At 40.2% G+C, this 25,438-nt stretch overlaps 3 protein-coding genes across 4 annotated transcripts; 2 read left to right on the forward strand and 1 right to left on the reverse strand.

Annotated features, from left to right (window-relative positions):
- Window positions 1-113: 113 nt before the first annotated feature.
- LOC136444008 (uncharacterized) lies at window positions 114-3,851 on the reverse strand. Its single transcript, XM_066441403.1, has 5 exons — window positions 3,765-3,851; window positions 3,067-3,213; window positions 2,421-2,509; window positions 532-618; window positions 114-200 (listed from the first exon to the last, which is right to left on the reverse strand). Exons 1-4 carry the CDS (start codon window positions 3,811-3,813, stop codon window positions 586-588), a joined length of 318 nt encoding a protein of 105 aa, XP_066297500.1. The 5' UTR covers window positions 3,814-3,851; the 3' UTR covers window positions 114-200; window positions 532-585.
- Window positions 3,852-5,890: 2,039 nt separating this feature from the next.
- LOC136442824 (7SK snRNA methylphosphate capping enzyme-like) lies at window positions 5,891-12,732 on the forward strand. Its single transcript, XM_066439776.1, has 4 exons — window positions 5,891-7,778; window positions 9,094-9,312; window positions 10,095-10,221; window positions 10,995-12,732. The coding sequence occupies exons 1-4, from the start codon at window positions 6,234-6,236 to the stop codon at window positions 11,045-11,047; spliced, it is 1,944 nt and encodes a 647-aa protein (XP_066295873.1). The 5' UTR covers window positions 5,891-6,233; the 3' UTR covers window positions 11,048-12,732.
- Window positions 12,733-14,681: 1,949 nt separating this feature from the next.
- On the forward strand, window positions 14,682-24,947 carry LOC136442825 (adaptin ear-binding coat-associated protein 1-like). Of its 2 annotated transcripts, none has more exons than XM_066439777.1 (8): window positions 14,682-14,812; window positions 18,461-18,561; window positions 19,801-19,905; window positions 20,320-20,401; window positions 21,246-21,351; window positions 21,856-21,997; window positions 22,454-22,625; window positions 23,008-24,947. In XM_066439777.1, exons 1-8 carry the CDS (start codon window positions 14,724-14,726, stop codon window positions 23,051-23,053), a joined length of 843 nt encoding a protein of 280 aa, XP_066295874.1. In that variant the 5' UTR covers window positions 14,682-14,723; the 3' UTR covers window positions 23,054-24,947. The 2 variants fall into 2 exon arrangements, with proteins under 2 accessions (XP_066295874.1, XP_066295875.1); XM_066439778.1 differs by having other exon boundaries at window positions 22,547-22,625.
- Window positions 24,948-25,438: the final 491 nt, after the last annotated feature.

Consider the following 25,438-nt stretch of genomic DNA (forward strand, 5'->3'; position numbering starts at 1 on the left):
TTAAATTTTAGGTCATAAAATCTAGGACACGAGATTGTTGAGAACAAATTCCAAACTCTTTATTCCTTAGGCTTGTAATGCAGTAGAAAAAAAAACAACTTGTTACAAGATTCAGCGTCAAGGGAAAACATACTCATAGCCCTGGTCTCCTTTTTCACCGTGATCTGCTTTCCAGTTCTCGGATCCTTCTCCTTCCACCACTGATTGTGAAAACAAAACAAAGTACTGTATATCAAAATATTCATGGTGGTTTTAGTTTAGCTTTAATTAGCTTGTGTTTTTTTGCAATGAGCTCACACACTGAACTCATCACACAGTATCTCTCAAATCCCTATCCTTTTTTCCCGTACTACAGTGATAATTAAATCTACATATTCTTAAAAACACTAAACAGTGTCAAAATTCAACTAATATCTATCATCTACTAGTTAGTCTGTTGGGTGCAATATTCTTCAAAAGCTATGTGGGAGTAATATACTAACTCATAATCCGTTAACTCATTATTCTTAAAAAGATATACATGTGTATTACCTTGCTTAGCATCCACTGCCAGACATTCAAAGTCATCTGTTGAAGTGACATCTACTAGTACTGGGTCAGCCTCCTCAGCAGAGTCTTCTGTTAAAAATATTCAAATCAAGTTATAGACTTTATAAATGGAGCTAAGGCCACACCAATTTAATTTCTTGGTTAACAGATTTTTTTTTAGATTTTAGCACGAGGACATCATTAAAACAGAAGGCTGAGGTGAAAACTTGCACCTGACCCTGTTCACTCCCTGAAACTGTGTGCACCAAAGTACAAACTTTCCTCTGAGATCCTGTTTTCATGTTGATTTTCCAATCTAGCATTTTCTTAAAATTTGGTTAACCAAGAAATCAAATTGGTGTGGCCTAATCTAATTTTTGAACACAAATTTTGTTGCACCTTTGTACTGCTTTGCCCTCGAATTTGAAGATGAGAACCATAACTTGAACAAAGAGTCCTATCTTCTAACTATCTAAGTCTAAAAAACAAAATGATGACATTTAATCTCTTCTTTCTGGGACCAAGCCATCCATGAAGATAAAAACCCTGAAATCAGCAACAACCTTTAAAGTTTTCTCAAACAAACCAGGAAACAACCAACGATGCAACCAGTCAACAAACACCAACAACAAAACATTCTTGCATGGTTAAGGGTGATCAAACTTGATCAAAACTTACTGATTAGTAGCTTACTCCTTATAAGCACTGACAAACTTATCTGAGATTTCAAACGGACAGAACGAGAAACCGAAGTTCTAGTTCTAGAGCAATGATACCTGGCGGCTTGCTGAGAACAGCTGTAAACAAGACATCCCACTCTTCCTGGCTAAGGGGTGATGCCATTTTTTCTGTCTAGAAGAGAACTGGGGTTTTAACTTACAGCCTAACTGAAATGGCTCACCCTACATGATTAATTATAATTACATATCATGATCAGGGATTTGATACTTTGAAAACACACTTAGTCTACTGTGTGTGTTTGTAAGTGTATGTTCTTATTTACTGTTAATCTAGAAGCCTTGCACAGTGCAAATGAGATGTTTGAATTACATTTCACTATCATGGCTAAAACTAACAAGACAACAATATATAGAATGATTTATAGTACAGGCGACAGAGGCCAGAATCTACCAGAATTGAATGAATGAATGAATGAATGGTTTTTATTTGATCATTTTGATCAGATGTCGGAAAGTACTTCGCAGCCATAGGCTGAATTGCGTACATTTTACATTGTGTTACATAAAAAACTGGTGACATTAGGCAAAACGGTAACAATAATAACATCACTCCTATTCAACATTAATACATTATAAAATCGCAGGTAAACACTACCTTAGAACAGGTAGGTTAAAGACGGATACGTCGGGATTTATAAAATACAAACATGATTATCATATATATATACTAAGTAACATTCTTAAATTCTACAGCTGGCGATCATAGCAATCAATATGTCGGAGTTCTGTTACTGAGTCTGTTCGTTTAGCAGGGTCGTCATGAATGGTATCGGACTGTTCTGGTATCTTTTTGTCCTTGTTCTTATGGTGGCCAGAAGGTCTTTGTTTCTAGTGTCTCTTAAACTGATTTCGCCCCGGGTAGGTGGGAACCAGTCCCTGAATGTCTCGGACTCAATCAGTCTCTTTGCAAAGTTGAGGCATAGGTCACGACGCCGGGCGTCTAGCGTAGGCAAGTCCGGCAAGCAATTGACCCGGGTAAATTTTGGCCAGGGGCAGATTCCAGCCTGCTACACCTGTACTAGAGTAGTAATGAGCAGTTTATGACCGAGGTACTGAAAAGCCATTACCAGAACTTGGCAACGATTAAAAACAAATTCGCTCCCACGCATTGTACTGTTGTTGAAGTCCCACAACTTTCAGTAGTTGACGTACCTTTTGACCCTTAAGCTTCAGTGACTTTTCTGCAGACTTATTTCCCTCCTCACTGTCCGACTTCTGGTTCTTTTCTTCCAACATGTCTTCTGAAAAAAAGATTATACATACTCAGTAAATGACCACTCTTGCTCCACTAAATATGTAGAGTACATGTGTTACGTATGCTCCACAGACATAAGTGGTAAATAGCAAGATCTTCACAATATCGATCAAATGCTGTGAATCCAGAGGGGGAGGTTTGAACCCCAATATGTGAGAGGTTGTATATTGGTCCTTTTGGATGGGGATTTCAATATTGCAGCACCATGTATACATTAGGGCCTCAGGCGTTATCCTTAGCTAGGCATCAAACCTCTGCACGTGCAAAAACACAAAACGTTTATTGAGACGTGTAGGAGTGACCTGGTGAGCTTAGCTGAAAACACAAGCCATGGCTTGGCCACAAATTGTAACTTCTAGCTATCGAAAAAGAGTCATGCTGTAGTCAGCCACTTTACCCTTTTTTTTGCTATAGGCATATACTGTACATGTACAACTTACATATTGTAGAACAAATCACCAACACCTGCCATGTAAACATTGCAATTGTTACTGATGAGCCCCCTAGTGTACAAATCCAGTACTCCACCATTTTACAAATTACCTGTCACAGTGCTGGTTCCAGTTGGAGAAGCCGGCAGCTCAAACTCTGCCAGGTCTGGAGACGATGGTTCATTTCCTTGTGGGCTGCTGGGCACTTCTTGTTCGTTGTCCATCCGCCCTTTGCTGGAGTTGAGAGCAAGAGTTGGGCCTGGAAAAAATGTTATCGCAGTAATACATTTAACAATTTTTCAACAAGGCTTGTAGGCTAGCAAAATTTTGTGTCTAAGTGATACAGGTTGAAATACTGTGGTTAAAATTTAACTAAGAAAAATCCATTCAAAAGTAAGACATATATTACATCACGTATATAGATACAGATACATGTACATGTAATCCCTAGGAGTGCTAGGACAGTTATCCACCCTTTTCTATGGCTTCCCAGTAGCATATACAGCATGCAAGTATGTGGGAGGGCACACTCACACTCACTCACTCACTATCCGGTTAAAAGTCTTCTGCATTGGTTATTAAATACTAGTATATTATCAAAGTTGTCAAACAGGTGCAAAATATGTCAGGATACTGAATCATCCACATCTTTAAAATCCATCGATCATCTCGCCATTGAGTACATGCAATAGCATTTTACGAAGATGAACAACAGTAAAGGATAGAAATTGTGTATACTGATAAAGCATCATGCCGGGATTAAAAAAAAAAAACAGTGAGAGAGGCATATAAAGCAAATCTTGTCTTTACCTGTTGCATGAGTCTTGAAGCGATTCTTTATTTGCTTTATCAAATCCATTCTGCTGCCTTTTGTTTCACTGGGAACAGCACACTGGGCTAAATTGTGGAAAGGAATGAAAAGTCCATTATTATATAATATATGATTTAAAATGTCAGATAATGTGCTGCTGTTGTTAATTGATTTAGCAACAACCCTAATCTGGATATGTCAACTGGTTTAACTGCCATTCAGTGTAACTCATAATCATGACACCAGCTTTGCAGGCATGTGGGAATAGAACCCCTTCCATCTGTCACACCTAAGGTAAAGCAGCCATCCTCAACTGAGGTGAAGCATGATGCTTTTTCCAGTACATGTAGCTAGCGGTTGTGCAATGCGGCTTTGCCACGGCTCGCGTTTTTGGCCAAGCACACTGAGTCACCCCTACTCTTCTTGATAAGTGTGTTGGGTTCTTTTATGTGCAGAGGTTTGACACTTGAGGCTTACGCCCAAAGCTCCCTCATACACGGGGCCCTCGGCTTTACATCACTATCCGAAATGACAAACCTAAATCATAATCTAAGGTGGTTGCATCAAACATTTTCGAACAAATAAGTTTATTTTTCGTATCTTTATGAGGCTTCTTCAGTTTGCAAATTTAGCAGAAATAATTTGTAACTTTACCCTTCTTCTTCTTCTTGCTTAGCCCCATTGAATAACATGGTTGCTCCTGTCAAACTATAAAAATGGACTACACAACACAAAAGCATGCAACTGGATAAGTTATGTCACTTGAATAATTGTTGTAATTTGCGTATCTCATTACCTGTAACGTTACATGCACGTCTAACCTTCTTCGACGTGTAAATTAGACTGTTCAAATCAGATTTGAACTTCCAAATCACCAAGATTGTACCTGACCTCTGACCTCTAGTGGCAGAGAATAGCTGAAATCCGGATCAAAATGGTTTCCTACATCAAACTCTATCAGCAAATTCGAAAGCTGACTTTGACCCTGAATAACTATTGTGTCGCAATCAATGAAATAACAGAACTATTATATAAAACTGACTTCCCGATCATATTTGCCTTACCTACTGAGCGAGCTGAGTAGCTAGCTGTGCCGCGATCTCGCCAGTCCGCAGTACTGCGATAAGGAATTACCAAAATGTAGCTCTACACTTGACCTTGTTTCCAAGAAAAGTTATTCCAAGTCGTAAATTTCTGGTCACCTGCGAATCTGAAAACGACAACAATCCCTGGAAAAACGAGCACAAGCAGACGACAAGCGAGATGTCTGTGAATGATCGCCTGTCAAATTTCCCGCCGGTTTTCTGGAGATGGATTATTACATATTAAACAAAGGGGTGGCCTAATGACAATTTACTTGCTTTCATTATCAACTCTTGAGAAAATGAAGCCATTCTATGGTATTTATTACCGATTATTCTCAATAGAAGCGTATAAGTTACTTTGGATTGACTAGTTGCTGTAATTAGAAAGTCAGTTATTGCTTTCCGTAATTAGCGTTTCATCCCTACAATATTGGTATCACCCAGGTCGATCTCTTGTCTTTGACGTAAACAACTAACTTTATGCTCAAAGTATGCAAAAATGGTGCACGCGAATCTTGTGGTTTTCCCCAGAATAGTCGTTGAATATCTTAGTCACCAAAATTTGATACATGACAATCGATAGGATCAAAGCAAACTAAGGAAATATTCCGCAAAACATTCCGATTCCATTTTCATCTGGTCGGCGCCATATTTTTGGCAAATTGACCCCCTGACCCTAAATACAACATAACAAAGCTTTGGCAAAAAAAGTTATGTTTTCTCGATATTCGAACAAGTTGAGTGCATGTCATAACGTGTCCCTCACCACTAAATCATATCATCCAGAAATAGCCAAGAAATAATAAGACATATTGGAGGTTAGATGAACAAGTATGCAAATTACACAGCATGCACATGCAAAAGAAATTTATGAAAGCGGTGATAATAGTGTGAAACTCAATAGAATAGTGAATAAAACAAACGTCGATCGACTCAAAATATATTTTGATTCATATTTATGATGGGATTTGAATTGCAAGACCTGAAATTGGAGACTAAAATAATGTCAGTTTATGTTGTTTTGCTGCGGTCTTTGGGCCTTTCATGACGCAGGCCCTCCGGTCTGCAGAACGTCTGGACCACGTCTAGTGTTCACATCGGGAGCACGGAAAAATTCACATTTCTTTCGATTTTGGCCCAAACTCACCAGTTTTGTCAGATTTTCGGACTGGGGGGACGTTGTTTCGTACATATTTGCCGCCAATTCTCGGTGAATGTCGTTCATTTAGAAGATTTCGGGCGCTGTTTGGGCTCGAGTCCGGGCCCAACCTCCTAGGCTTGTTTGCTTTCTTGTCCATACTTTTGGATATTCAATATTCAGGATATGCTAATTAGTAAGTAAGGCGCGAGTTTCAAATTTTTCAGACTCGCTGGGAAAGGACCATGGCTGCCACGGAAAGTATCGTGGCAAGTCAAGAGGTGGATATTTCAATGGACATTTTGGACGGCAAGAAAACTCTTGTTGAAGTAGTGGAGGAGGTGACAGAGGGGCAATCACAGGAACTAGCCAATCATAGAAGAGACGACTTACCCCCACCGGATGCAAGAGGAGATGGGCAGAGTTTTCTACCCAGTCAGGAGAAAAATGGCAAAAATGGTGCAACTAGCCAACTAGTACGGCCAGGAAATCATCACGCGGATAGAAATCAGCCCTCTGGCAGGGGACACTTCAAACGTCGACACGCCAGCTCGTCCTACTTCAAACGCGGGGGACCCCACGGACCGCACCACTTGAAATGGAGACGGAAAACGGTGGAAACGGAGCCAATCGTACTGCCTAGCGACTTCTTGCTGGGCGGGAGCATCACCGATCCACTAAACCTCAACAGCATGCAGGATGAGGAAGTGAACAGGATGCTGAACGCCAATACCCCGAAGTCGTCCCCTCTCCCCAACCGTGCTGTAATAGGAGATGTTGGTCTCGTTATTCCAGGTGATGTGACAGACCCGCTGCATCTGAATCAGGAGACGCCCAAAAGCGGTAAGAAACGGAGGCACAAGCGCAGGCGTAGAAGAAGCGAGGGGGATTTGGACGACTCAGAGCACTACATCGAAGAGGAAACTACAGAAGGGATTGAAACAGAGTGTAAACCTCTCGTCATGGACTCAAAGGAGGCTGTTTCCAAAGAAGGCTGTCCTGAGCAAATTCCAGGAGGAAAAGAGAAGGAAAGAGTCTCACCAAAGGACAAAGTGTCACCCGTCTCGTTCCCCCACGGTCACAAGCGGACGCGGCACAACAGCGGAAGGACAGACGACGTACATGTCACGCCAGGCTCCGACTCAAATCACACTCCAAAACGTAGGTCAAAAAGTGGGGAGAAAGAAATGATTCCGAAGGAGGAAATCGTTTCTCCGGTTATATCTCCAGACCACGAGAAAAGAAGAGGTGTTGAGCCAACAAGGATTGTGTCCCGTGCCCTTCTCATCGAAAACCACCCGTCGAAAGACCACCGTTCGCATCGACGCACCCCTGACAAGGGAAGAGGCAACCACGTTGGTAGCCAGCACAAGAAACAACCGGAGCCAGGGGTGCCAGCCCCGCACTTTCGTACAAAAGACCAGCTTTTCCAATACGGCAACTACAGCCGGTACTACGGGTACCGCAACCCCGCCAAGGAGGAAGATGTCCGCTTGAGTTATTTCAGACCAGAGTGGTTCAAGGGCTTAGACGTGCTGGACATAGGGTGTAACGCTGGACACCTAACGCTTAGCATAGCGAGAGACTATGCTCCGAGGAAGATAGTAGGAATGGACATAGACCAGAGTCTCATCCGAGTGGCACGCCGCAATATCAGACACTACCTTGCTCCCGAGGCACGGGATTCGTTCCCGGTTTCCATGACGATACAGTATGGTCCAATGGCAGCGGGCGGGCTTGTGGGAGAACAGGTGGCGACACAATTTCCGAACAATGTGTTTTTCACACAGGTGAGTCAAAACCAATATCTGACTCTAGTCACAATAAGCTAGGTCACGGTTGCTACTACGCATGTGCAGTGTCAAAGGTGAAGGCCCCCGGCTTGTAAACAGTGCTCGTCTCGACATTGTCTCGATTTGCATAATAACGCCCCGACAGGTTTTGTTTATGTCTCGGGGGCCTTCACCTTTGACACTGCACATGCGTAGTAGCAACCGTGAACTAGCTTATAACAGCACTGATGACATGTCATCAAGTTTGTGATTTCGTTAGATTACATCGGTTCTAGCTAGCTTGAAATTTTTCTCATCATTCCAATTCCCATTGACGGAAAGATCCCGCAAAGATCCTTTTTCTGTCACCTTGTACGAACTTCTATCAATTTATTCAAATTTGGATATTTTTCATGTTTACTCGTGGATTTGGAATGGTCTAGAAAATTGTCAATCATATACAACAAAATTCTGTCTGATGATGGAATGATGGGTGCTGGCTAGAACCCTGGATTACATGTATATCTTGTGTGTGCATTGGACTTTTTTTGTTTTTTTTCAGAGTACAGAAATGTGCATGTAGAGTAGATGTAATAGATAGTTAAGGTGTATTTGCTTTTAATATTATGATAAAGGCAAGTAGAATTTGAAGCTAAACAACCATTTTAAATTTAAGCAGTGAAGTTTTAGTGAAAATAAGTGCTTTTGCACATTCGAGTACACATGTGCAATGTCAAACGTGAAGGCCCCTGGCTTGTAAACAATTCTGTCTCGACCATTGTCGCCATTTGCATAACAATGCCAAGTTATTTTCTAATTTTTCCCCCAGATTTCCTGGATTGATTTGTAAGAATTTGCACTGACCCAGTACCTAAAATACTTTGGGGCCATTTGTCACTGCATTGCTACTTTGTTATCAGTAAATGGAAGAATGCAAAAGCGGTCAAGACTCTCAAGTGTCTCAATGACATTTCAGAGCCGACAAATGTTTGACCTAATTTGATATGCAAGAAATGTGAACCGTGGAGGCATGCTGCAGTTCCACAGACAGCTGTAAGATGGCACTACTAAACTTTAAATGCTGGGAAAAAGACTATTTCATCAGTCGAGTGTAGCATGTTGAGAAATTTATGTCATACATAAAAGTGAATTTCGAGCCCTTTTCATGTATATGCTGTTGTGCTGTTTTCAAGGCCAACAAAATCCCCAACATTGTACTTCATACTATGTTGTGTATGCTATTTTTTTTTGTGTTTACCTTAATAGTAATTAGGTGCTGTACACCATCTTAAGAATGAATTTCAAGCCCTGTATTCTGTTGTGCTTTTTCCAGGCCAACTACGCCCCAGACAGCGACTCCCGGGTGCAGGCCCAGCAGCCGGAGTACGACGTGATTTTGGCCCTCAGCCTGACCAAGTGGATCCACCTCAACTGGGGCGACGCTGCCATGAAGCGCACCTTCCAGCGAGTCTTCCGCCAGCTCCGTCCCGGAGGCCGTTTCATCGTGGAACCCCAACCCTGGAAGTCGTATGGACGCAAGAAAAAGCTAACGGTAAATGATACAACTACATGTAGAGCTGTGGTACAATCAATTAGGTACAGGTCCAAAATACCTGAACCCTGGTCGACGGTACTGGTACTAATCAGGTCAAGCCTGACTCAGGGGATGGACAGATAAAATTACTATGAAATTACCATGGCAGTGCCCTAAAGCCACATCTATACTATACTCCAGCACATAAAACTCATTTGCAAATAGTAGTATCCAGTATTAGATTATACTGCTGCGGGGTTCCCTGACGCTGGGGTAGGCAGCAGTCGGCCAGTCTTCACACAGCGCCTCCAAGCGGCTCTGTCCAGCGGGTCCACGTTGGTGAGGCCGCACTCTGTAATGTCCTTCTTAACACGCTCAAGGCTGGAGTCAAATTTTCATCTGTGTTTTCGTAAAATTATACCTAGCACAATTGAATATTATGTTGTTACCAGTTCAAACATGCTTTTGTCCTCATTGAAAATCTACCATTTTCTGAACAAGTAGTTTAGGTATAGGTTCAGGTCCGGACCTGTACCTAAACCTGTGTACCTGTACCTAAAATTTGTTTAGGTACACAGCTCTAACTACATGTATAGGGTATATATATACCAGAAGTGAAGAATGACAGTTTACACATCCTATTGTTCCTAATTGTCAACAAACTAAATTGGCTCAAATAATTATTAAAATCTTTGTTTGCCGAAGCATATGACCCTCTTTGAAGGCCATGTTTTTGCAACTTAGCAGTCAGTTAAAGATTACCAATTTTCTTACAACAACTTTTCTTTTTATCTTCTCAGGAACGGATCTTCACCAACTACAAGCAGATCCAGTTCCGCCCACACCAGTTTGTGGACTACCTCCTGTCTGCAGAGGTCGGCTTCAGTAGCTGCAGACAGCTGGAGGGGCCGCGCAACAAGTCTAAAGGTGAGGGGGCACTGAGGGGAATGATGTGTGTGTGTGTGTTTTGATGTGAGTGTGAGTGTTTGTGTGTGTGTGTGTTGTGTTTGTGTGAGTGAGTGTGCGTGTGTGTGTGTGTGTGATAAGTGAGTCAGCGAGCGAGTGAGTGAGTGAGCAAGTGGGAGGGTGAGTGAGTGAGTGAGTGGCCTTGCAACAAGTCTAAAGATGAAGAAGACAGTTGGTTGGTGGATGAGTGGGTGGGTATGTGTGTGAGTGTGTGTAGGTGTGAGTGAGTGAGTGAATGAGATTGTGTGTGTGTCTGTGAGTGAGATTGTGTGTTAGTCCCGGGGGAGCCACGACCTCAGGTTTCACACCATCCACGCTAGAACCGACACATATGAACACTCTTTCTTTCCCCGGACCATCCCACAATGGAATACCCTGTCTGGCACGGTTGCGGCGGCTCCCACCGTTGAGTCGTTCCGTGCCAGGCTGGAGGCCTGCCCGCCTTAGCCCGGGACGTCAACTCCCCCCCCTACTTTCCCCCTGAAGGGGCTATTTGGGGGTATGATATGTAGTTGTAGATGAGTGAGCAGGCAAGTGGGAGGGTGAGTTGGGTGGGTTGGAGTGGGAGTAAGTGAGTGACTGTCCTCGCAACAAGTCTAGAAGGTAAAGGAGGGAGGGAGTGACTGATTGACTGTGACTTTGAGTGAGTAATCGATTGAATGAAACAAATGATCAGATTTTACAGATGTTATTTTGAGAAGACTGACTCCTGTTTTTCTTCTTCCTTTGCCCAGGTTTCCGCCGGCCAGTCTACATGTTGACCAAGGCTCCAGCTGCTCCCCCTTGAGAACATCAGCAGTATTGCAGACTGCACTGCCACAGATCAAATTCAGTATACAGCTTAAGATTAAGAATCACAACATTCATCTTCAAACTCAAGTTTTCTTCTGTTCTATTCTTGTCTTACTTGAAATGTTCTAGATACAGTCTAGAAAGTAAAACAAAAAATGTGTCAGGCTTCATATAATTTGTTTGTTTTTTTAAAGTAAGAGCTACACTGAATGGTTTCTTTTTGTTTCTTAACAAGAGTTTTTTCTTTGTAAGGCCTACACCCCCAATTACAAAAGATCATCAGTTTAATGGTCTGAGATTAACTTCAGTGTCATCTTTATTAAAGAAATGTTCTTTAGAAACATACAATTGTGTAAGAAACTGAAGGAAGAAAGTCAGTGAGTGAGGAAAGTCGAGTCAATGCAGCATTCTTCATCCTGTACTTCAGTACCAGGTGGCTATCAGAAAAATGATTTTATATCTTTAGTTCTTTTTGGTCAGTGCTGCAACTAACGCTAGTCACATTGAATTCTAAAAGATGTTTCATATAGACCAAGACCAATCTCATAGCCTCTCCCACCGAGATGCTTCCTCTAGTATTTTCATTGACAGCCCAAATTCCAAAGTCGAATATCTACATACATGCACATGTATTGTGATGACCCAGATTTTAAGTTTCTATTAAAACTGCAAACTTGTTAACCTTCTCCCTGCTGCCTAACCCTGTAACTGTTACAAGTTTGGTGCCAAACGGCTACCTCAGCAGGCTGAAGGAAATTAAATTTCACTGAACAACCGCTTAGATGGTGAAATGTCAGGCATGCAATTTGACCTTTTTTTGGGGGTTAAAATCTGATGTGACTAGTGAGAAGAACTTTCATACAGCAACTTTGATAGCTTACCTGTATCAGTATATGTGTATGATAAAGAATGAAATTCTACATTGCCTAAATTACCAGAGTTTGAAAAGAACAGAATATGTCTACTTTAAAACTACAACTAAAGTACAATTGAAATGTATTTTGTGTTATGTCAATTCAAAATTCAGAAAGGAAACAAAAAAAGTTTATTTTTATGGCAGCTATGGATCTGAAAGTGAAGTTTTATTTCTGTTTCTGGAAAAGGGAAAAATATTTTTGTAGGCAATGAGAGAAAACATTAAGAGAAAAATGGACTGGTAAGATAGGCATTGTATCTTGCATATCTGTGAAGTTTTGTTTTTGCATAAATGGCACAGTTTGAGTGAATTATTTTTTTTTTCATGAAGGCATGGAAAGGGTCAAACATGCACTTTTCTAATACCAATGAAATAAGAGATTAAAAATCTTCCAATTGGTAAGGATTGGAAATTTAGGTAGGATGTTTCTCCAAAATGAATTTGTAAAAAATGACTGCCAATGGTTCAAAATTGAGTGGCTTCTGAGATTGTTAACTTTGTTGTTAAAAAGAAATTTGAAGTCATTCCATGTTCAAGAAATTGTATAGTTTTTACTCCAATTCAGTGTCAAAATTGTTAAGAGTACCACAAAAAGGTCCATCAGTCAGTGAAGTTAGTGATGTAAGGATATTTGCCTGTGGACTGCTATGTGCTAAATAGAAGACCATATTGCTGAAGATACTGAATCAGTTTATGAAATGCTATACGATTATTGTCTTTGGCAGATTACAGCAATATAACTAGAATGCTATCACAATGTTGAAGTTGATCTCAATGTGTTATTTTCTTCACGTATTATGAAATTTCCTTTTGAAATTTAATTTGTTACCAGACAGTGAAAATTCAGGGAAAGCCAAATGGGTAGAGTGCTCGCTTTACATTTGGGAATGTGTTGGTTCAAAGACTTTAAGAATGGGACATACAGGTACTGCTTTCTAGATACTTAGTACTGAGAAATGAGGGTGAAAGTTGAACATGTAACTCCAAGTGGAATATCCCCCTCCAGTAGTACTTGCAGATACTGATGCCTGCGAACGATTGATTGTAGTACTTGCACAACTGTGGCCTAAGGGCCATAGAAACAGAAATGGGCACTGCCCTATACATGGAAAGGTGTGGGGAAAGTTTTAGCATTAATTTACATATACACTACCTGTAGTCTGGAAGAAATTTCTTGCCAAAATCATTCCTTTTTGCAATTTTGCTTGCTGCTCCAAAACCACTACAAAACCAGTTTCAGCAGTCTGGGCTATCCGTTAATCTTGTGTACTACTTGCAGCAGGCGATTTTACAAAACTGTTGCAGGGTAAAGAATTCCAGCAATTTTCTAGATGACGAAAACGTATTTCATGTTCTGAAATTATGTAGATTGTCTTCATATATGTGGTGTAACATTGAGGGAATCTGAAGATCACCAACAACGAGATGCAGTCATCTTAAGTCTGTTTTGCTACTTTGGGAATTGAGAATTTAGTTACTCCCACATTGCAATTTAGTGACCAGTAATTCAAGTAGATCTGTTGTAATGCAGCAAGACTCCGAGCAAGACCCTTGGTTACTCCTTCGTAGCTGAAGACAGCATTATTTATTACACTCTCCACCCCGACCAATCAAACCACGTGAATCGCATTGAAACTCAGATTCGTATCAGGCATTTCCCGACAAATCCCTTTCTAACTTGCGTTAACGACTACATCTGACAAAACAAACTCGCCAGTGAGATGGTGGAAGGTGTCAGCTTTCTAAAGATGTTTTCAGATTGGCAATTTTGGCACTATGGAAGTGATTGAAAGCAACCGCGATTCAACGTTTAGAAAAAAACAGTTTCTACTACTTTTCTCTAAATGTTAAATTGCGGTCACTTTCAATCACTTCCGAAGTGCCAAAATTGCCAATCTGAAAACATCTTGGGAAAGCTGACACCTTCTACCATCTCACTGGCGAGTTTGTTTTGTCAGATGTAGTCGTTAACGCAAGTTAGAAAGGGATTTGTCGGGAAATGCCTGATACGAATCTGAGTTTCAATGCGATTCACGTGGTTTGATTGGTCGAGGTGACTCTCCTGATAATCTGTATCTGGATTAATTGCAGTTGCATGACAGCAGTGAATTTTGTGTTTTTATATACACAAGCACCTTAGCCCTTCTCTCTACCATAAAATTTGTTGAAATGAGGAAAAGTATCTGAACAAATGTTAAGATGTCCCTTTAGCTCGACTAGTAGTAGCCTCACAGTTGAGCTCCTGGTTCCAAATAGTTGGTAACTGGGAGACCCCAGTTTGAATCCGTGGACGGCATCCTGGTTGGAGCTGTACCAGTCTTTCGGAAGGGACGTAAAATGGGGGTCCCGTTATTGAGGAAGTGCCTCAAGCACATTACGATGCACTGCAACAGCCTCATTACTCGGATGGGTACCTGGCTGTACTGTACTTCAGATGGATAAAGATAGCCTCTACCAGGCCCCGCGGATCGCTGGGAAAATGGTAGAAATTGGACAAATAGACTGAATCGGGGAGTCGGCTACACAGAGAGGGTCCAATGTGCTTAATTGGGCCTGCGAATGAAACCCTCTATGGCCAAACTCCCCTGGCAAATATTTTCCCTATAGCCGGCGCGGTTAAGTCTGGTAGAGACTAGATAAACATAGGATGGTCCTAACCATACATAATGTCAACCGTTAGGGGGCGTTGTTGAACGTACCTACCTCGGCAAGAAAATGGTTCGGTCCGTTTCCCACAATCCTTGTGAAAAGGTCCATGATGGCGGACTACGAGTCTATCGTCTGCGTGAAGCCGGAGGTTTTCGTGTACAGAATCCCGCCGCGGCCGTCCAACAGGGGCTACAGGTGAGAGAAACTAGATAACCCTTCCTTTAACATCACCTATCGTTCCTAAAGCGCTCCGTGAACTCGTTTGGTCAGGAGCGACACCGATTTTAGCGGTCAATATCCGGTCAAAATTTGTGGTAGGCGGATCGCTGCTGAGGGGAGGGGCCGGTGACGTTTGTCACAGTTTGTCGACAAAATTGTGTTTATTCAGGTTTCTAACACTGTTGTACACCCTAGGTGTTTTACTCATGATGATCAGTATGTATGTGCACCTGATTCTACAGGTATCCGAGAAATCGCTCTGTGTACAATAACTGTATATCTCAGTCTCAAAACTCCGCCTTTCCACTTCACAATCTATTTAGCTAACGTTACATGTATTTATTATATGATTAACATGTAAATCATATAACGAATAGCTAATGTTTCTGAAGTGGTAAGTAAGGTAAGTTGTCAAAAAAGTTAAATGGTATGCTCATACCAGTAATTGAATGTCGCAATTAGAGGGTGGTAAAATATAATAGATGTCGAAAAATGAAATTGAGCCGTCAACTCAATCATAAATTTATGTGTGCTGAAGAAAAGAGCACGAAAGAGACCCAGCAGCTATAATAGGTTTTGATACCAGGCAAGATATTACGTTACATGCAGCAACGTTACAAACAAAATAAATGTGATTGTAATTCAGTTGTAGTTGTACCCTGGGATCTGTTCAATAAGTAGATTGTCAGGACTGAATTTACTGTAACTGTGTAAGTTTATTTACTGTTGCAAGGATAGGAGGGAAAAGGAAGTTTTTGTGTGTTTTAATCCGCAGTTGAAACAATTCTGTAGTACTGTAGTAAGGGTGTAGTAACTTATAACTTGTTACATGTACAATGGAAACACGTACGTTTTTGTTTGTATTACATACCTGGTAAACCACCTCATGGCATAACACAACAGGTGGTATAATACCATGTACATGTATTGCCTTCATGCAAACAAAAGAAACTGGTTTGATGTTTGCTAGAGGCATGGTGTGATTACAGCATCAATGTTTACTAGAGAAATGATTTATCTAAGATCATCAGGATGTATCTAATCAAAATTGATAGGGAACACAGGTACATTGCATTTCATATAGCAACACAGTTACCCACTAACTAAACACCGTTACATTTGTACATGTAGATAGGATTACATCATCTTTACTGGGCATGTAGGCCAGAACATATACACTCTGTATGTATCATGTACAATGTTGTATCAAAAAGCACATTCAAAAGCAACCAGAACCAGCAGACACATTTTTACACCTCTTTTGCCGTGTAACCCCGTGTTACAAATAACAGCAACAAAAAAAAGTTATTTCCCGTCGTGTCGTGTGAAGAAATTATATATAGCTTGGGGCACACCTGTGCTGTATGATAACATCCCCTTTCCACTAGCGGTTGTGACCCCCCGAGTGCCCAAAACATTTGACAGATCAGTAAACGAATTTCTTAGACATTTAGAACAAATTTTTGTTAAGTGTTTTTTTATTTCACTTTGCGTAAAGTTGTTGTCTTTCAAATCATAGTACTTTATCATCTTGCATCATATTCCAATTATGAAATCAAGGTTCATTTTTGGTACAGCTCTGTATGGTCAGTGTACAGAGTCTACTGAGGGCACTGACCAGAAAGAAAACTACATTGTACGGGAGCTAAGGAAGCTTGTGATGAACCTGACAAAGTATCTAGACAGATTTGAAGAAAGACGAATTGTAGCTGCAGGGTACTAGTATTCAGACCACTGTAGCAGCAGAACATAGTGGACTGATACCACATGTACTATGGTCGCCCTTCAGCAATTGCTGTCTATTGCGTGGGAAAGAGGGGCCCCTGTAAAAGATAAGAGGATTATTGATGAAGTGCCCAGCTGGTTTGATGATTACAAAATGTAGCTCGGCTGTTATCACAAGCGCACACATGTACAGCAGGAACTGTGGGCTGTTGTCTCCTCAGGCATGAAGATTAACAGCAGTCATAAAGGGGCTTTATGGAGTTAAGGCTGGGGAAAATTTTCAATTAATATTATAATGAATACAGTCCAACCTGGATTCAGGTACTGCATACAGTCACTGTAATCCTGTAATACATTTAGAAACAAATAATGCCAAAGCACAGGAGCCAGGCTGTTTAATGTCCAGGCTGTTATAAAGAAATTTGAAATTTGAATGTTTTAAAGAACGAACTATCAACTTAAATTGCATTACCAGTCTACTACTAAGTTACTACGTTGCATTACTAAATCAAAAATTGGAACTTATACTTGAGAAGGGAAACAAGGACTTTCTTCAATTGTTGGTGCCAAAAATATGAGCAGTTGAATTTAGGGTGACATCGGCGGCCAATTAGAACATATTGTAATTTTTTTTAACCCCACTCAGAAGTCAGAACCCTGATAACGAATACAAAGTGACCCAGACTTGTGATGTCAGAAGTTGATGAATGTCGGATCATCAGTCTCTGATTGGTTTTAGTGACCTCTGGAGAGATGAAACATCCGTCTAACCTAATTAGAGAGGTCACCTTGTTTAACCTTAAGCTTGTTATACGAGCGAACAGAATGATGTCACAGTGACGCATTCACAGACAAAAATCAGGTGGAATGCAAGAGAAGAATGTACATGTAAATTAACATAACAATTTTATCTGCTAATTTCACTATTTTAACATTAGTAATCTGATCATGATCTTCTAGCACCATTTTGCCTACTAGTTAGTTGTCGAATGTCCCGAATGTACAGCAATTTCTGTATGAAAGGACTTGTCTGTCCATAGATTATGCAAACATACATATACATACAAATCAACACTTGCCAGTTGACAGTGAAACTGAAATAGTTTTCCTAGGAAAGTACAGTAAGAGGGTAATAAAATTGAAATGATATTGAAGGGTGCAAGAAAGTATGGCATTTGATTTAGATGCTGCTAATTGTAAATTAAGGTATTAAGAAATTGAATTATGTACACTTTTTTCAGTGAGTTTGTCTAATTTTAGTACCCTCCTATGACATCTGTAACAGTTGACATAAGATAACAATAATTTATAAATTAGATTATGTTACTAAAACTAATTGGAAAACCGAATTATAAAAATACTTTTTTACACAACCAAGAGATTTATTCAACCAACGTTTCGATGACAATCTGTCACCTTTCTCAGGGCAATTCCAACTGGTTCAAATACTGGATACTTCAACTTCAACTTCAACTTATTGAACCCCCAGATAACCCCGCGAGGGGCAAAGTAGGGGGGGGGGGAGGTCCCAGGCTAAGGCGGGCAGGCCTCCAGCCTGGCGCGGAAAGACTCAACGAAAGTAACAACCGCGCCAGGCAGGGCGTTCCACTCGGGTATGGTGCGGGGGAAGTATGAATATTTGTAAGAGTCTGTTCGGGCGTAAAGTGGTTGAAATTTGAGCGTGTGACTTCCCCGGGTGCGCCCCTGAGCTGGTTTCAGTAGACTATCTGTATTAATATTGATGTGGATACTACTACTACTACTACTTCCCATTGCACTGCAGCACAGGAGTTGCTGCTTATAGGTTGTTCCAAAACGCAAAGTATACACTGTTGCAAGGAAAGGCATCCACAATTGGAAAACCTTTTTGTAGTAAGATTTTTTGTGTTTCCCCCACAGAGCAGCAGACTGGAAGTTGGATGCCCCAGATTACACCGGACGGATGAAAATTGTCGCCAAGGGCAAAGACTGTGTCATCAAAATAGAGGACAAAAATTCTGGTGGGCATTGAATGACATTTTTACTGTGCTACTAGTATGCCTTTCTTGAAACATACCAAAATCTATGTGCTGTGAACTCAAATAGATTTATAGTATTTAACTTTTAAGTTTTGTCCTCTACATGACAGTATTATGTATGATTGCAATGCAATCTTGACTGAGCTAATGTTTGCAACCTTATGAGTTCCTCATAGAAAAAACGCTGCAAATATTACACTTCAAAATACCAAACCATTGCGATGTCCATAACACATTTCTTCTCTTACACATTAATTTGCAAGACATCTTGGCTTAAGAAGTTTAATTAACAATATAATAACTGTTTTGAGCTCTTTCTGGTCACTGTCCAGCTGTATACTGTAAATTATCTGATCCCTTGCTTTCATCAGTGGTTTTTGCAGTAACCTCTCACTAAGAACTCATCACACTGCCAAGATTTCATTGCATGATATTGATACTATGGCTGTTTCTATTGCAAACTTAAATGCTGCAAATTCAATCTTTCTCCTACAACCATGAAAAAAGTGAGTGTGCAAACTACTGATAGAAAGGGAAACACCCAAAACAAGCCCCAGGTCCTGTCTCTGTGTTTTGTCATAGTCAGGAAGATATGAATTCAATATTTAATCATAGTTGATTCAGCGTCAGCTTGACCTTAAGCCTATATTGACAAAGGACTTTTGGCAGTGTGCTTTGTCCAAATAGAGTGAGATATGCAAGACTTACATTTAGGTCTGGTTTTCCAATGTAATTATATTCTAAGCTACCTCTACACGTGCGCCTGCAAAAAATGTGTTGCAAATAATGGTTACACTCTTCTAAAGTTCTAGGTCTTTCAGACTAGTCAATCTAGAATTAAAGAACCCAAAATTTGTACTCTCAAGCAGACTTTAATTGCAAACATCTAGAATTATAAAGGTTACATCAGAAAAAAATGTTAATGTTTGGTGGCAAAATTGAAAGAAACATACTCTGAATATCAGTACTATCCCGCCTTTAATTTTGTTGTAATGTGCAAAAGTCATGTATTGCCCATTCCCATTCTATGTCCTTTTGGCGATACAGTTTTGCCAGCACTATTACTGCGACTTTTTTGGGTACTACATGTAGTAATTCCAAAATTGGTAGTAGATTGTGCATCCAGCAATATGTTTCAACAAAGATGTATTTTTTGGCAGTGTTTTCCAGATGTCTCATAGCACATTCATAAAGAATTTCTTCTTCCTGTCTGTTCACCAGGTGAGTTGTTTGCCCAGGCCCCTGTGGATGCGTATCCGGGCGTGGCCGTTGAGTCGGTAACAGACTCCAGTAGGTATTTCGTCATCAGGGTACAGGATGATTCAGGTAAGGGAAGATTTTTCACTGTGTGAAAATATAAATATATTTAGTGGTAAATGTATCTTATAAATTATAATATGTAGTAAACTTTGCATATCGGTCCACTTTGGACCAAAGGTAGCTGGAAAGAGTAGAAATCGGCTAGATAGACTGATAACATGCAAGAGGAGTTTGGCGGACATTGAGTTCAGGATGTGGCCATCTAAACTGAAATGTCAGGCTCTGCATGTCATCCATCTATTTGGCCAATTTCTACTCTTTCCTTTAGAGCCTAGTAGGGGCTATCTATGTAGTAGAAGAAATGAAAAATTATCTGTGTGTTGAAAAGATATCTTCAAATCAGTTGATTTGACAGGGTGTTTTAACAAAAACCACAGAGCAATGATATATCAGTGTTTTCATTTTTTTTTTCCTTTGCAGGCCGCAGTGCGTTTATCGGGATGGGGTTCGGGGACAGAGGAGACTCGTTTGACTTCAACGTTGCTCTACAAGATCACTTCAAGTAAGTTCTTACCTAACATAGATTACTGAGTAACCTTTAACACACTGTAGTAGCTGTTCGGCACCCAATTGCCTATTAGTCACAGAGTTAGGATCAGGGAGAAGATTAAAATACACACTTTTTTACATTCAAAATCCAAAAGGAGTTGCGAATCGTTGCCAAAGTTTGGGTGTCTTCTCTTTTTCTGGTTCACTAAAAACTATCCAGCAGATAAGTGCTGCAATCTGTTTACATTAATCAGGTAGCTTAAGTGCCATGCTACTTTAATCAGGAATCTAACTATAGTCTTCACATCAAAATCTCATAGTTTTACGTTCATGTTTATGGGTAACATGTAGATGTCTTTCCCTTTTACAGATATACAGCTTATAAGGTGCATTATAAAGATTTATAGTTTTTATTTCAGTGCTTGTGCCAGGTATAATGATTGTCTTTTAAGCCCTAATTAGTGGATAGGCTTAATTTCATAGTCTACTTGTCTGTGTATGCCTGTCTAAGTTTTTTAAGTGTACTGTCATGTGTACAGGCTTTGTTTATTATGACATCATTCATGCCATGTTGGAGAGCTGTGTACATCTGTTACACATGCCAAATTGCTCCTGCTGTACTTCAACATTTTCACTGAGGGATTAGGATTATAATTTATAACATATTTTTGGGGATGGGTTTGAATAAATTTCTAAACTACTACGTGGCTACAGCGTCTTTTCTGAAGATATGGGATGATTTTGTACAGTTGACTCAAGGTTATCCACTACTATTTGCTTAATCATTTGTGAAGTACAATGTACGCCTTGACTAATATTAGTACTTAATAACATAACTGTTGCTGCACCATTTCCAGGTGGGTTCGGAAAAGTGAACAGATAGAGAAGGAAGGCACGACAGACACCGGACCCAAGTTGGACCTGGGCTTCAAGGAGGGACAAACCATCACAATCAACATCGGGGTGAGGATTGCAGCATGTCAGCTCTTATCCTTTCCTCCCTCTCTGTAGAAAGAAAACAAGTTCATTGTTTTCTTTGGTAAAAATGTCAACTTGGTTTCAAACTACATGACTGTACTGATGAAATATGGTGGGAAGGACAAACCATCAAAATCAAGCAAAGAGAATTGGAGCAATTGTCAAATCTTATTGTACTGTCTTGTCTGTCTGTATTAGGAAAACTTGAGATCAGCAAAACCATCCTTTTGGTCAATCTTTTCACTAAGTCTTAATTGACTTTTGGTGCTGTCTGCCATACACAAATTTGTTGACAAGTGTTACAGGTTTAATTGTTAAGTTGTTTAATTTTTTATGTAATAGGTGATGACACTGTCCACAAAGTAGTTTGAAAATATGCATTCAATTGCTTTCAAAACACAGAATGATGAAAATATGGTACAAAAAATTCCTTCTTGCTCTTGGATTATGATATACATGTATTAAATGTTCCCACCATCCATTCTCCAGAAGAAGAAAAGCGGTTCCAAAGCGAAGCCCAGTGGAGGAGCAGGAGGGTTCCTGCCCCCGCCCCCTGGGGGTAAGATCCCCACCCTGACCCCGCCCCCTATGGGAGCTGCAGCCCCACCCCAGCAGCCACAGTCATCTGCAGGTAAAGCTGTGTTCTTTTTGTTCAACAGAATCTTCTTTTTGGTGCAGCTTAGACTGAGTTACTTACATAATTGTAGAGCTTTTAGTTTGTGGTATGTAGTAAGCTATTCATAGATTACTGTGTACATCACAACCTGTATATTACTGAGTAAATAGTATGTAACAGTGGGGTTCAAGCGCCACCAACTGACCAGTCTAACTGGTCCGGACCTTTTAATTTAGCCTAGCGGTTAGTACATTGGGTCATGAGCTGGTGGCCCGGGTTCTGCGCGGGTTCTAATCCCTGGAGCCAGGAATCTATACTCTTGTGTTCCAACTAATATAGAAAGAATAGACTTGAAAACAATTGTTGTAAGACAAATGTGACCAGTCCCTTATAATTAGTGCAGTGTAACAGTGATTTCTGCTGTGAGGGTGCTTTTAGGGTCACGGTTGTGGTGTTCTTGCTTTGCTACAGGTGGCTTAGGTGGCCTTGGCGGTCTCTCTGCCCCTCCCCCCAATCCCCCCGCTCCCACCCAACCAACACAGTCCAACGCCAATCCACTTTTAGATCTGGATCCCTTCGCATCGTCGTCGTCAAGTAACACATCGTCAAGTGGCGGAGACTGGGGGGACTTTGCTGGAGCTGGGTGAGTGACGATAATTACCTTGAATTGTCAGAGGGTCTGCTAGGGAATATCGTGGCAATGCTTGAATTCAAGAGGGTTGACACTGGTTAACAGTAAATTCAGGAGGCCGGCAACGGTTAACAATAAAAAACTTCACATGTGTATTGTATTTTCTTATCCCCTTTGTCCTTCAAATGTTTCATTGTCGTCTACTTTTGCAGGACAACTTAGAATCATATTGTAGCTTAAGTTTTAGTTGTAAAGCATTGTTGTTCATTGTAATAGATTTTTGTCCTGTTGTTAACTAATATATTAAGTAAAGAAACCCTCATGTAGTAAAATTAGAAAAGATGACAATGAAATAAAACTTGAACCAAGATATAACTTTTATCTTTTTTTCCAGGTCCGGTAACAACAACCAGTCTGGAGCCAGCTGGGTGCAGTTCTGATTGTAACAGCTAGGGGGCACTTCATGATAACCAACTTGAATTGCAACTTCATTCACTCTATATGCATGTAGACTATAACAATTAATCCTCCGCAAGCTTTCTCAGAATCCATGCATTTTTATTGTAACCCTTTTTTCAAGCCCTAGGCCTAATCATGCTCATTGTGGAAAATTTGTTCCAGTATATTTTTTGTTTTGAAGAGACCTGTGAATATGTTAGTTAATGCTTTGGTGCTGCAGAAAAAAAAATCAAGTATGGAAATACCGCACTGCATTCACGCCAGTTAAGGGGAAATTTTGAGCATATTTTCAGAATCTAACTTCACCAAGCATCAAACATTGGGGACTATCTATAAATGACAAAAAATGACACAGTTGTAACACAATACATGTAATCTGCAATCCAAAATCGTAGGAACCTAGAAGAAATTCATTGTTTCAGCCTCACTTCACTACCTTAGCACCTCACCAATTCTGTAGGCTGCAAATCTCCTAGCTTGCCTCTGCAGAAAATGATGAAATCTTGGTTGTCACAGATCAACATTGTACATATTTATGGATAAATCACTCATAAATCTATAGTACTAATCATCTCACAATTTAGGAGAAAAGTGTCTCCATATATATAAGATAGGGGATACATGATTGTACATTGCTTACTTTGCTTAAGGCGGTCCATCGATACATGATTGTACATACTATCAAGGGAAAGGCATATAAGAAGCAGATTATCTAGTGCATGTATTAAAGGCTGTGTTTCACTTCCTGGTCAGTTGATATTTGTTGAAATGTATGAAAATACATTGTGCTAGTAATACATGTGTTCTTGTAGCATTCTCTCATGCCCGGGCCAGCCCGACCTGTCATTTTTATTACACAAAATGCAATAGTACGTAGCAGCTCTGACCTATGTGCTAACTATCCATCCTTCTTGCTGTTTTAGTGTTATCCATCCATCAACCAATCAGATACTTCCCTGCTTGTTGTTGGAGGGAAAGTCACTGGCCAATCATGTTGCAGCGTACAGCCAAGAGGTAAAATGATTGGCTGATAACCTTCCCTCCATCAACAGGAGGCTGTTGGTTGGCCAATGCTGATGTAGCTAGAAGGACAGATAGTACACCGATAGACTAGAAGCATTGCTTGCTATTTGCATGTACATGTATATTTTTCAATACAAGTGGCGGACCTTGCAGAAGAGGATGACTGTTGCATTGTGCCACTCATAGACTCCTAAACACACATTCATAGCCAAAATGGGAGAGATATTACCTGAAACTGTGGCTTCTTATTAATGAAAAAGTAGGTTCCATTGCCATAACAGGCAGCAAAATGCTTACTTGGGGGTATTTCCATCTTCACTTTGACTGTCATAACTTCTTGAGTATTGCAAATTGAAGCAAAGCTTTATTGATGGTGTCATTGTGTATTCTGTCTGTTTCATCAAGCTGAAAGACAACCATGTAATTAAAAGTAACACGCAACACCAAATTTATAGGATCATAGGAGGGTAAATTATATCTATTGTTAGCTACCGATACAAAAAAAGGAATTAAGAAATAATAATCTAGATGGTTGGTAATAGGATGGTTCAAAATGTAGATAATTTGGTGCAGGAAGGATCGTTGTAACCAAGTGGAAGGTGTTGGTTGTATCTGATGTACTTATCTTTTAGGAAACATGCAAAGAGATCAAAATTGTGTGTCAAAATTGAAAGACCCAACCTGTGTGATGTACATGTATGTGCTGAATGTTAGCATTAGTATCTTTACCTGATTGTATATAGGGGAGAAACAGTTGCACCTGAAGAGTTTAAGACTATGGCAGCCTAAAGAAAATCTTTATAAACTGATTTCTGTTCTAGACACTTCTGGGGAATGATTTTGCTGATATTTGGATATAAACAGATGTGGAAGAAAACAATGATATTACATGTATACGATCCTTAAAAGAAATGTGTTGAACACACATTCCTCTGTTTGCATTTTTGTTGTGTTGCCTTCTTTGTAAATTACTTTCGTTTTGAAATATGAAAAGAAATAGAGTTACTTCGTTTGTGTAAGTTGCGGGGTGTTTGCTTTTTTTAGAGGACATTTGGAAAATTGTTACAGATGCAACTGTGATTAAATTAAATCTATTTACTTTCATGGTGATTTTATTTTGCAGTAGCTACAGGAGGGAAAAGGGAACCACAAAAATTAAACTACTGCGAAAATTTCAAGATTTACAATATGAACACATACAGTTTGTGATGTAAGATCTGATATCTCAGTTAAGTTGCTGTTTTAAGTTTCTTTTTTAACAAACTACTTAAATTCAGAAGTTGTACAAAAGTGTCATGGTGGATGGTTTAGGCTACTTTTGTTTCTTGGATATCTTAAAGTAC

Source organism: Branchiostoma lanceolatum, chromosome 10 (assembly GCF_035083965.1).
Source record: "Branchiostoma lanceolatum isolate klBraLanc5 chromosome 10, klBraLanc5.hap2, whole genome shotgun sequence".
Taxonomy (NCBI): Eukaryota; Metazoa; Chordata; class Leptocardii; order Amphioxiformes; family Branchiostomatidae; genus Branchiostoma; species Branchiostoma lanceolatum.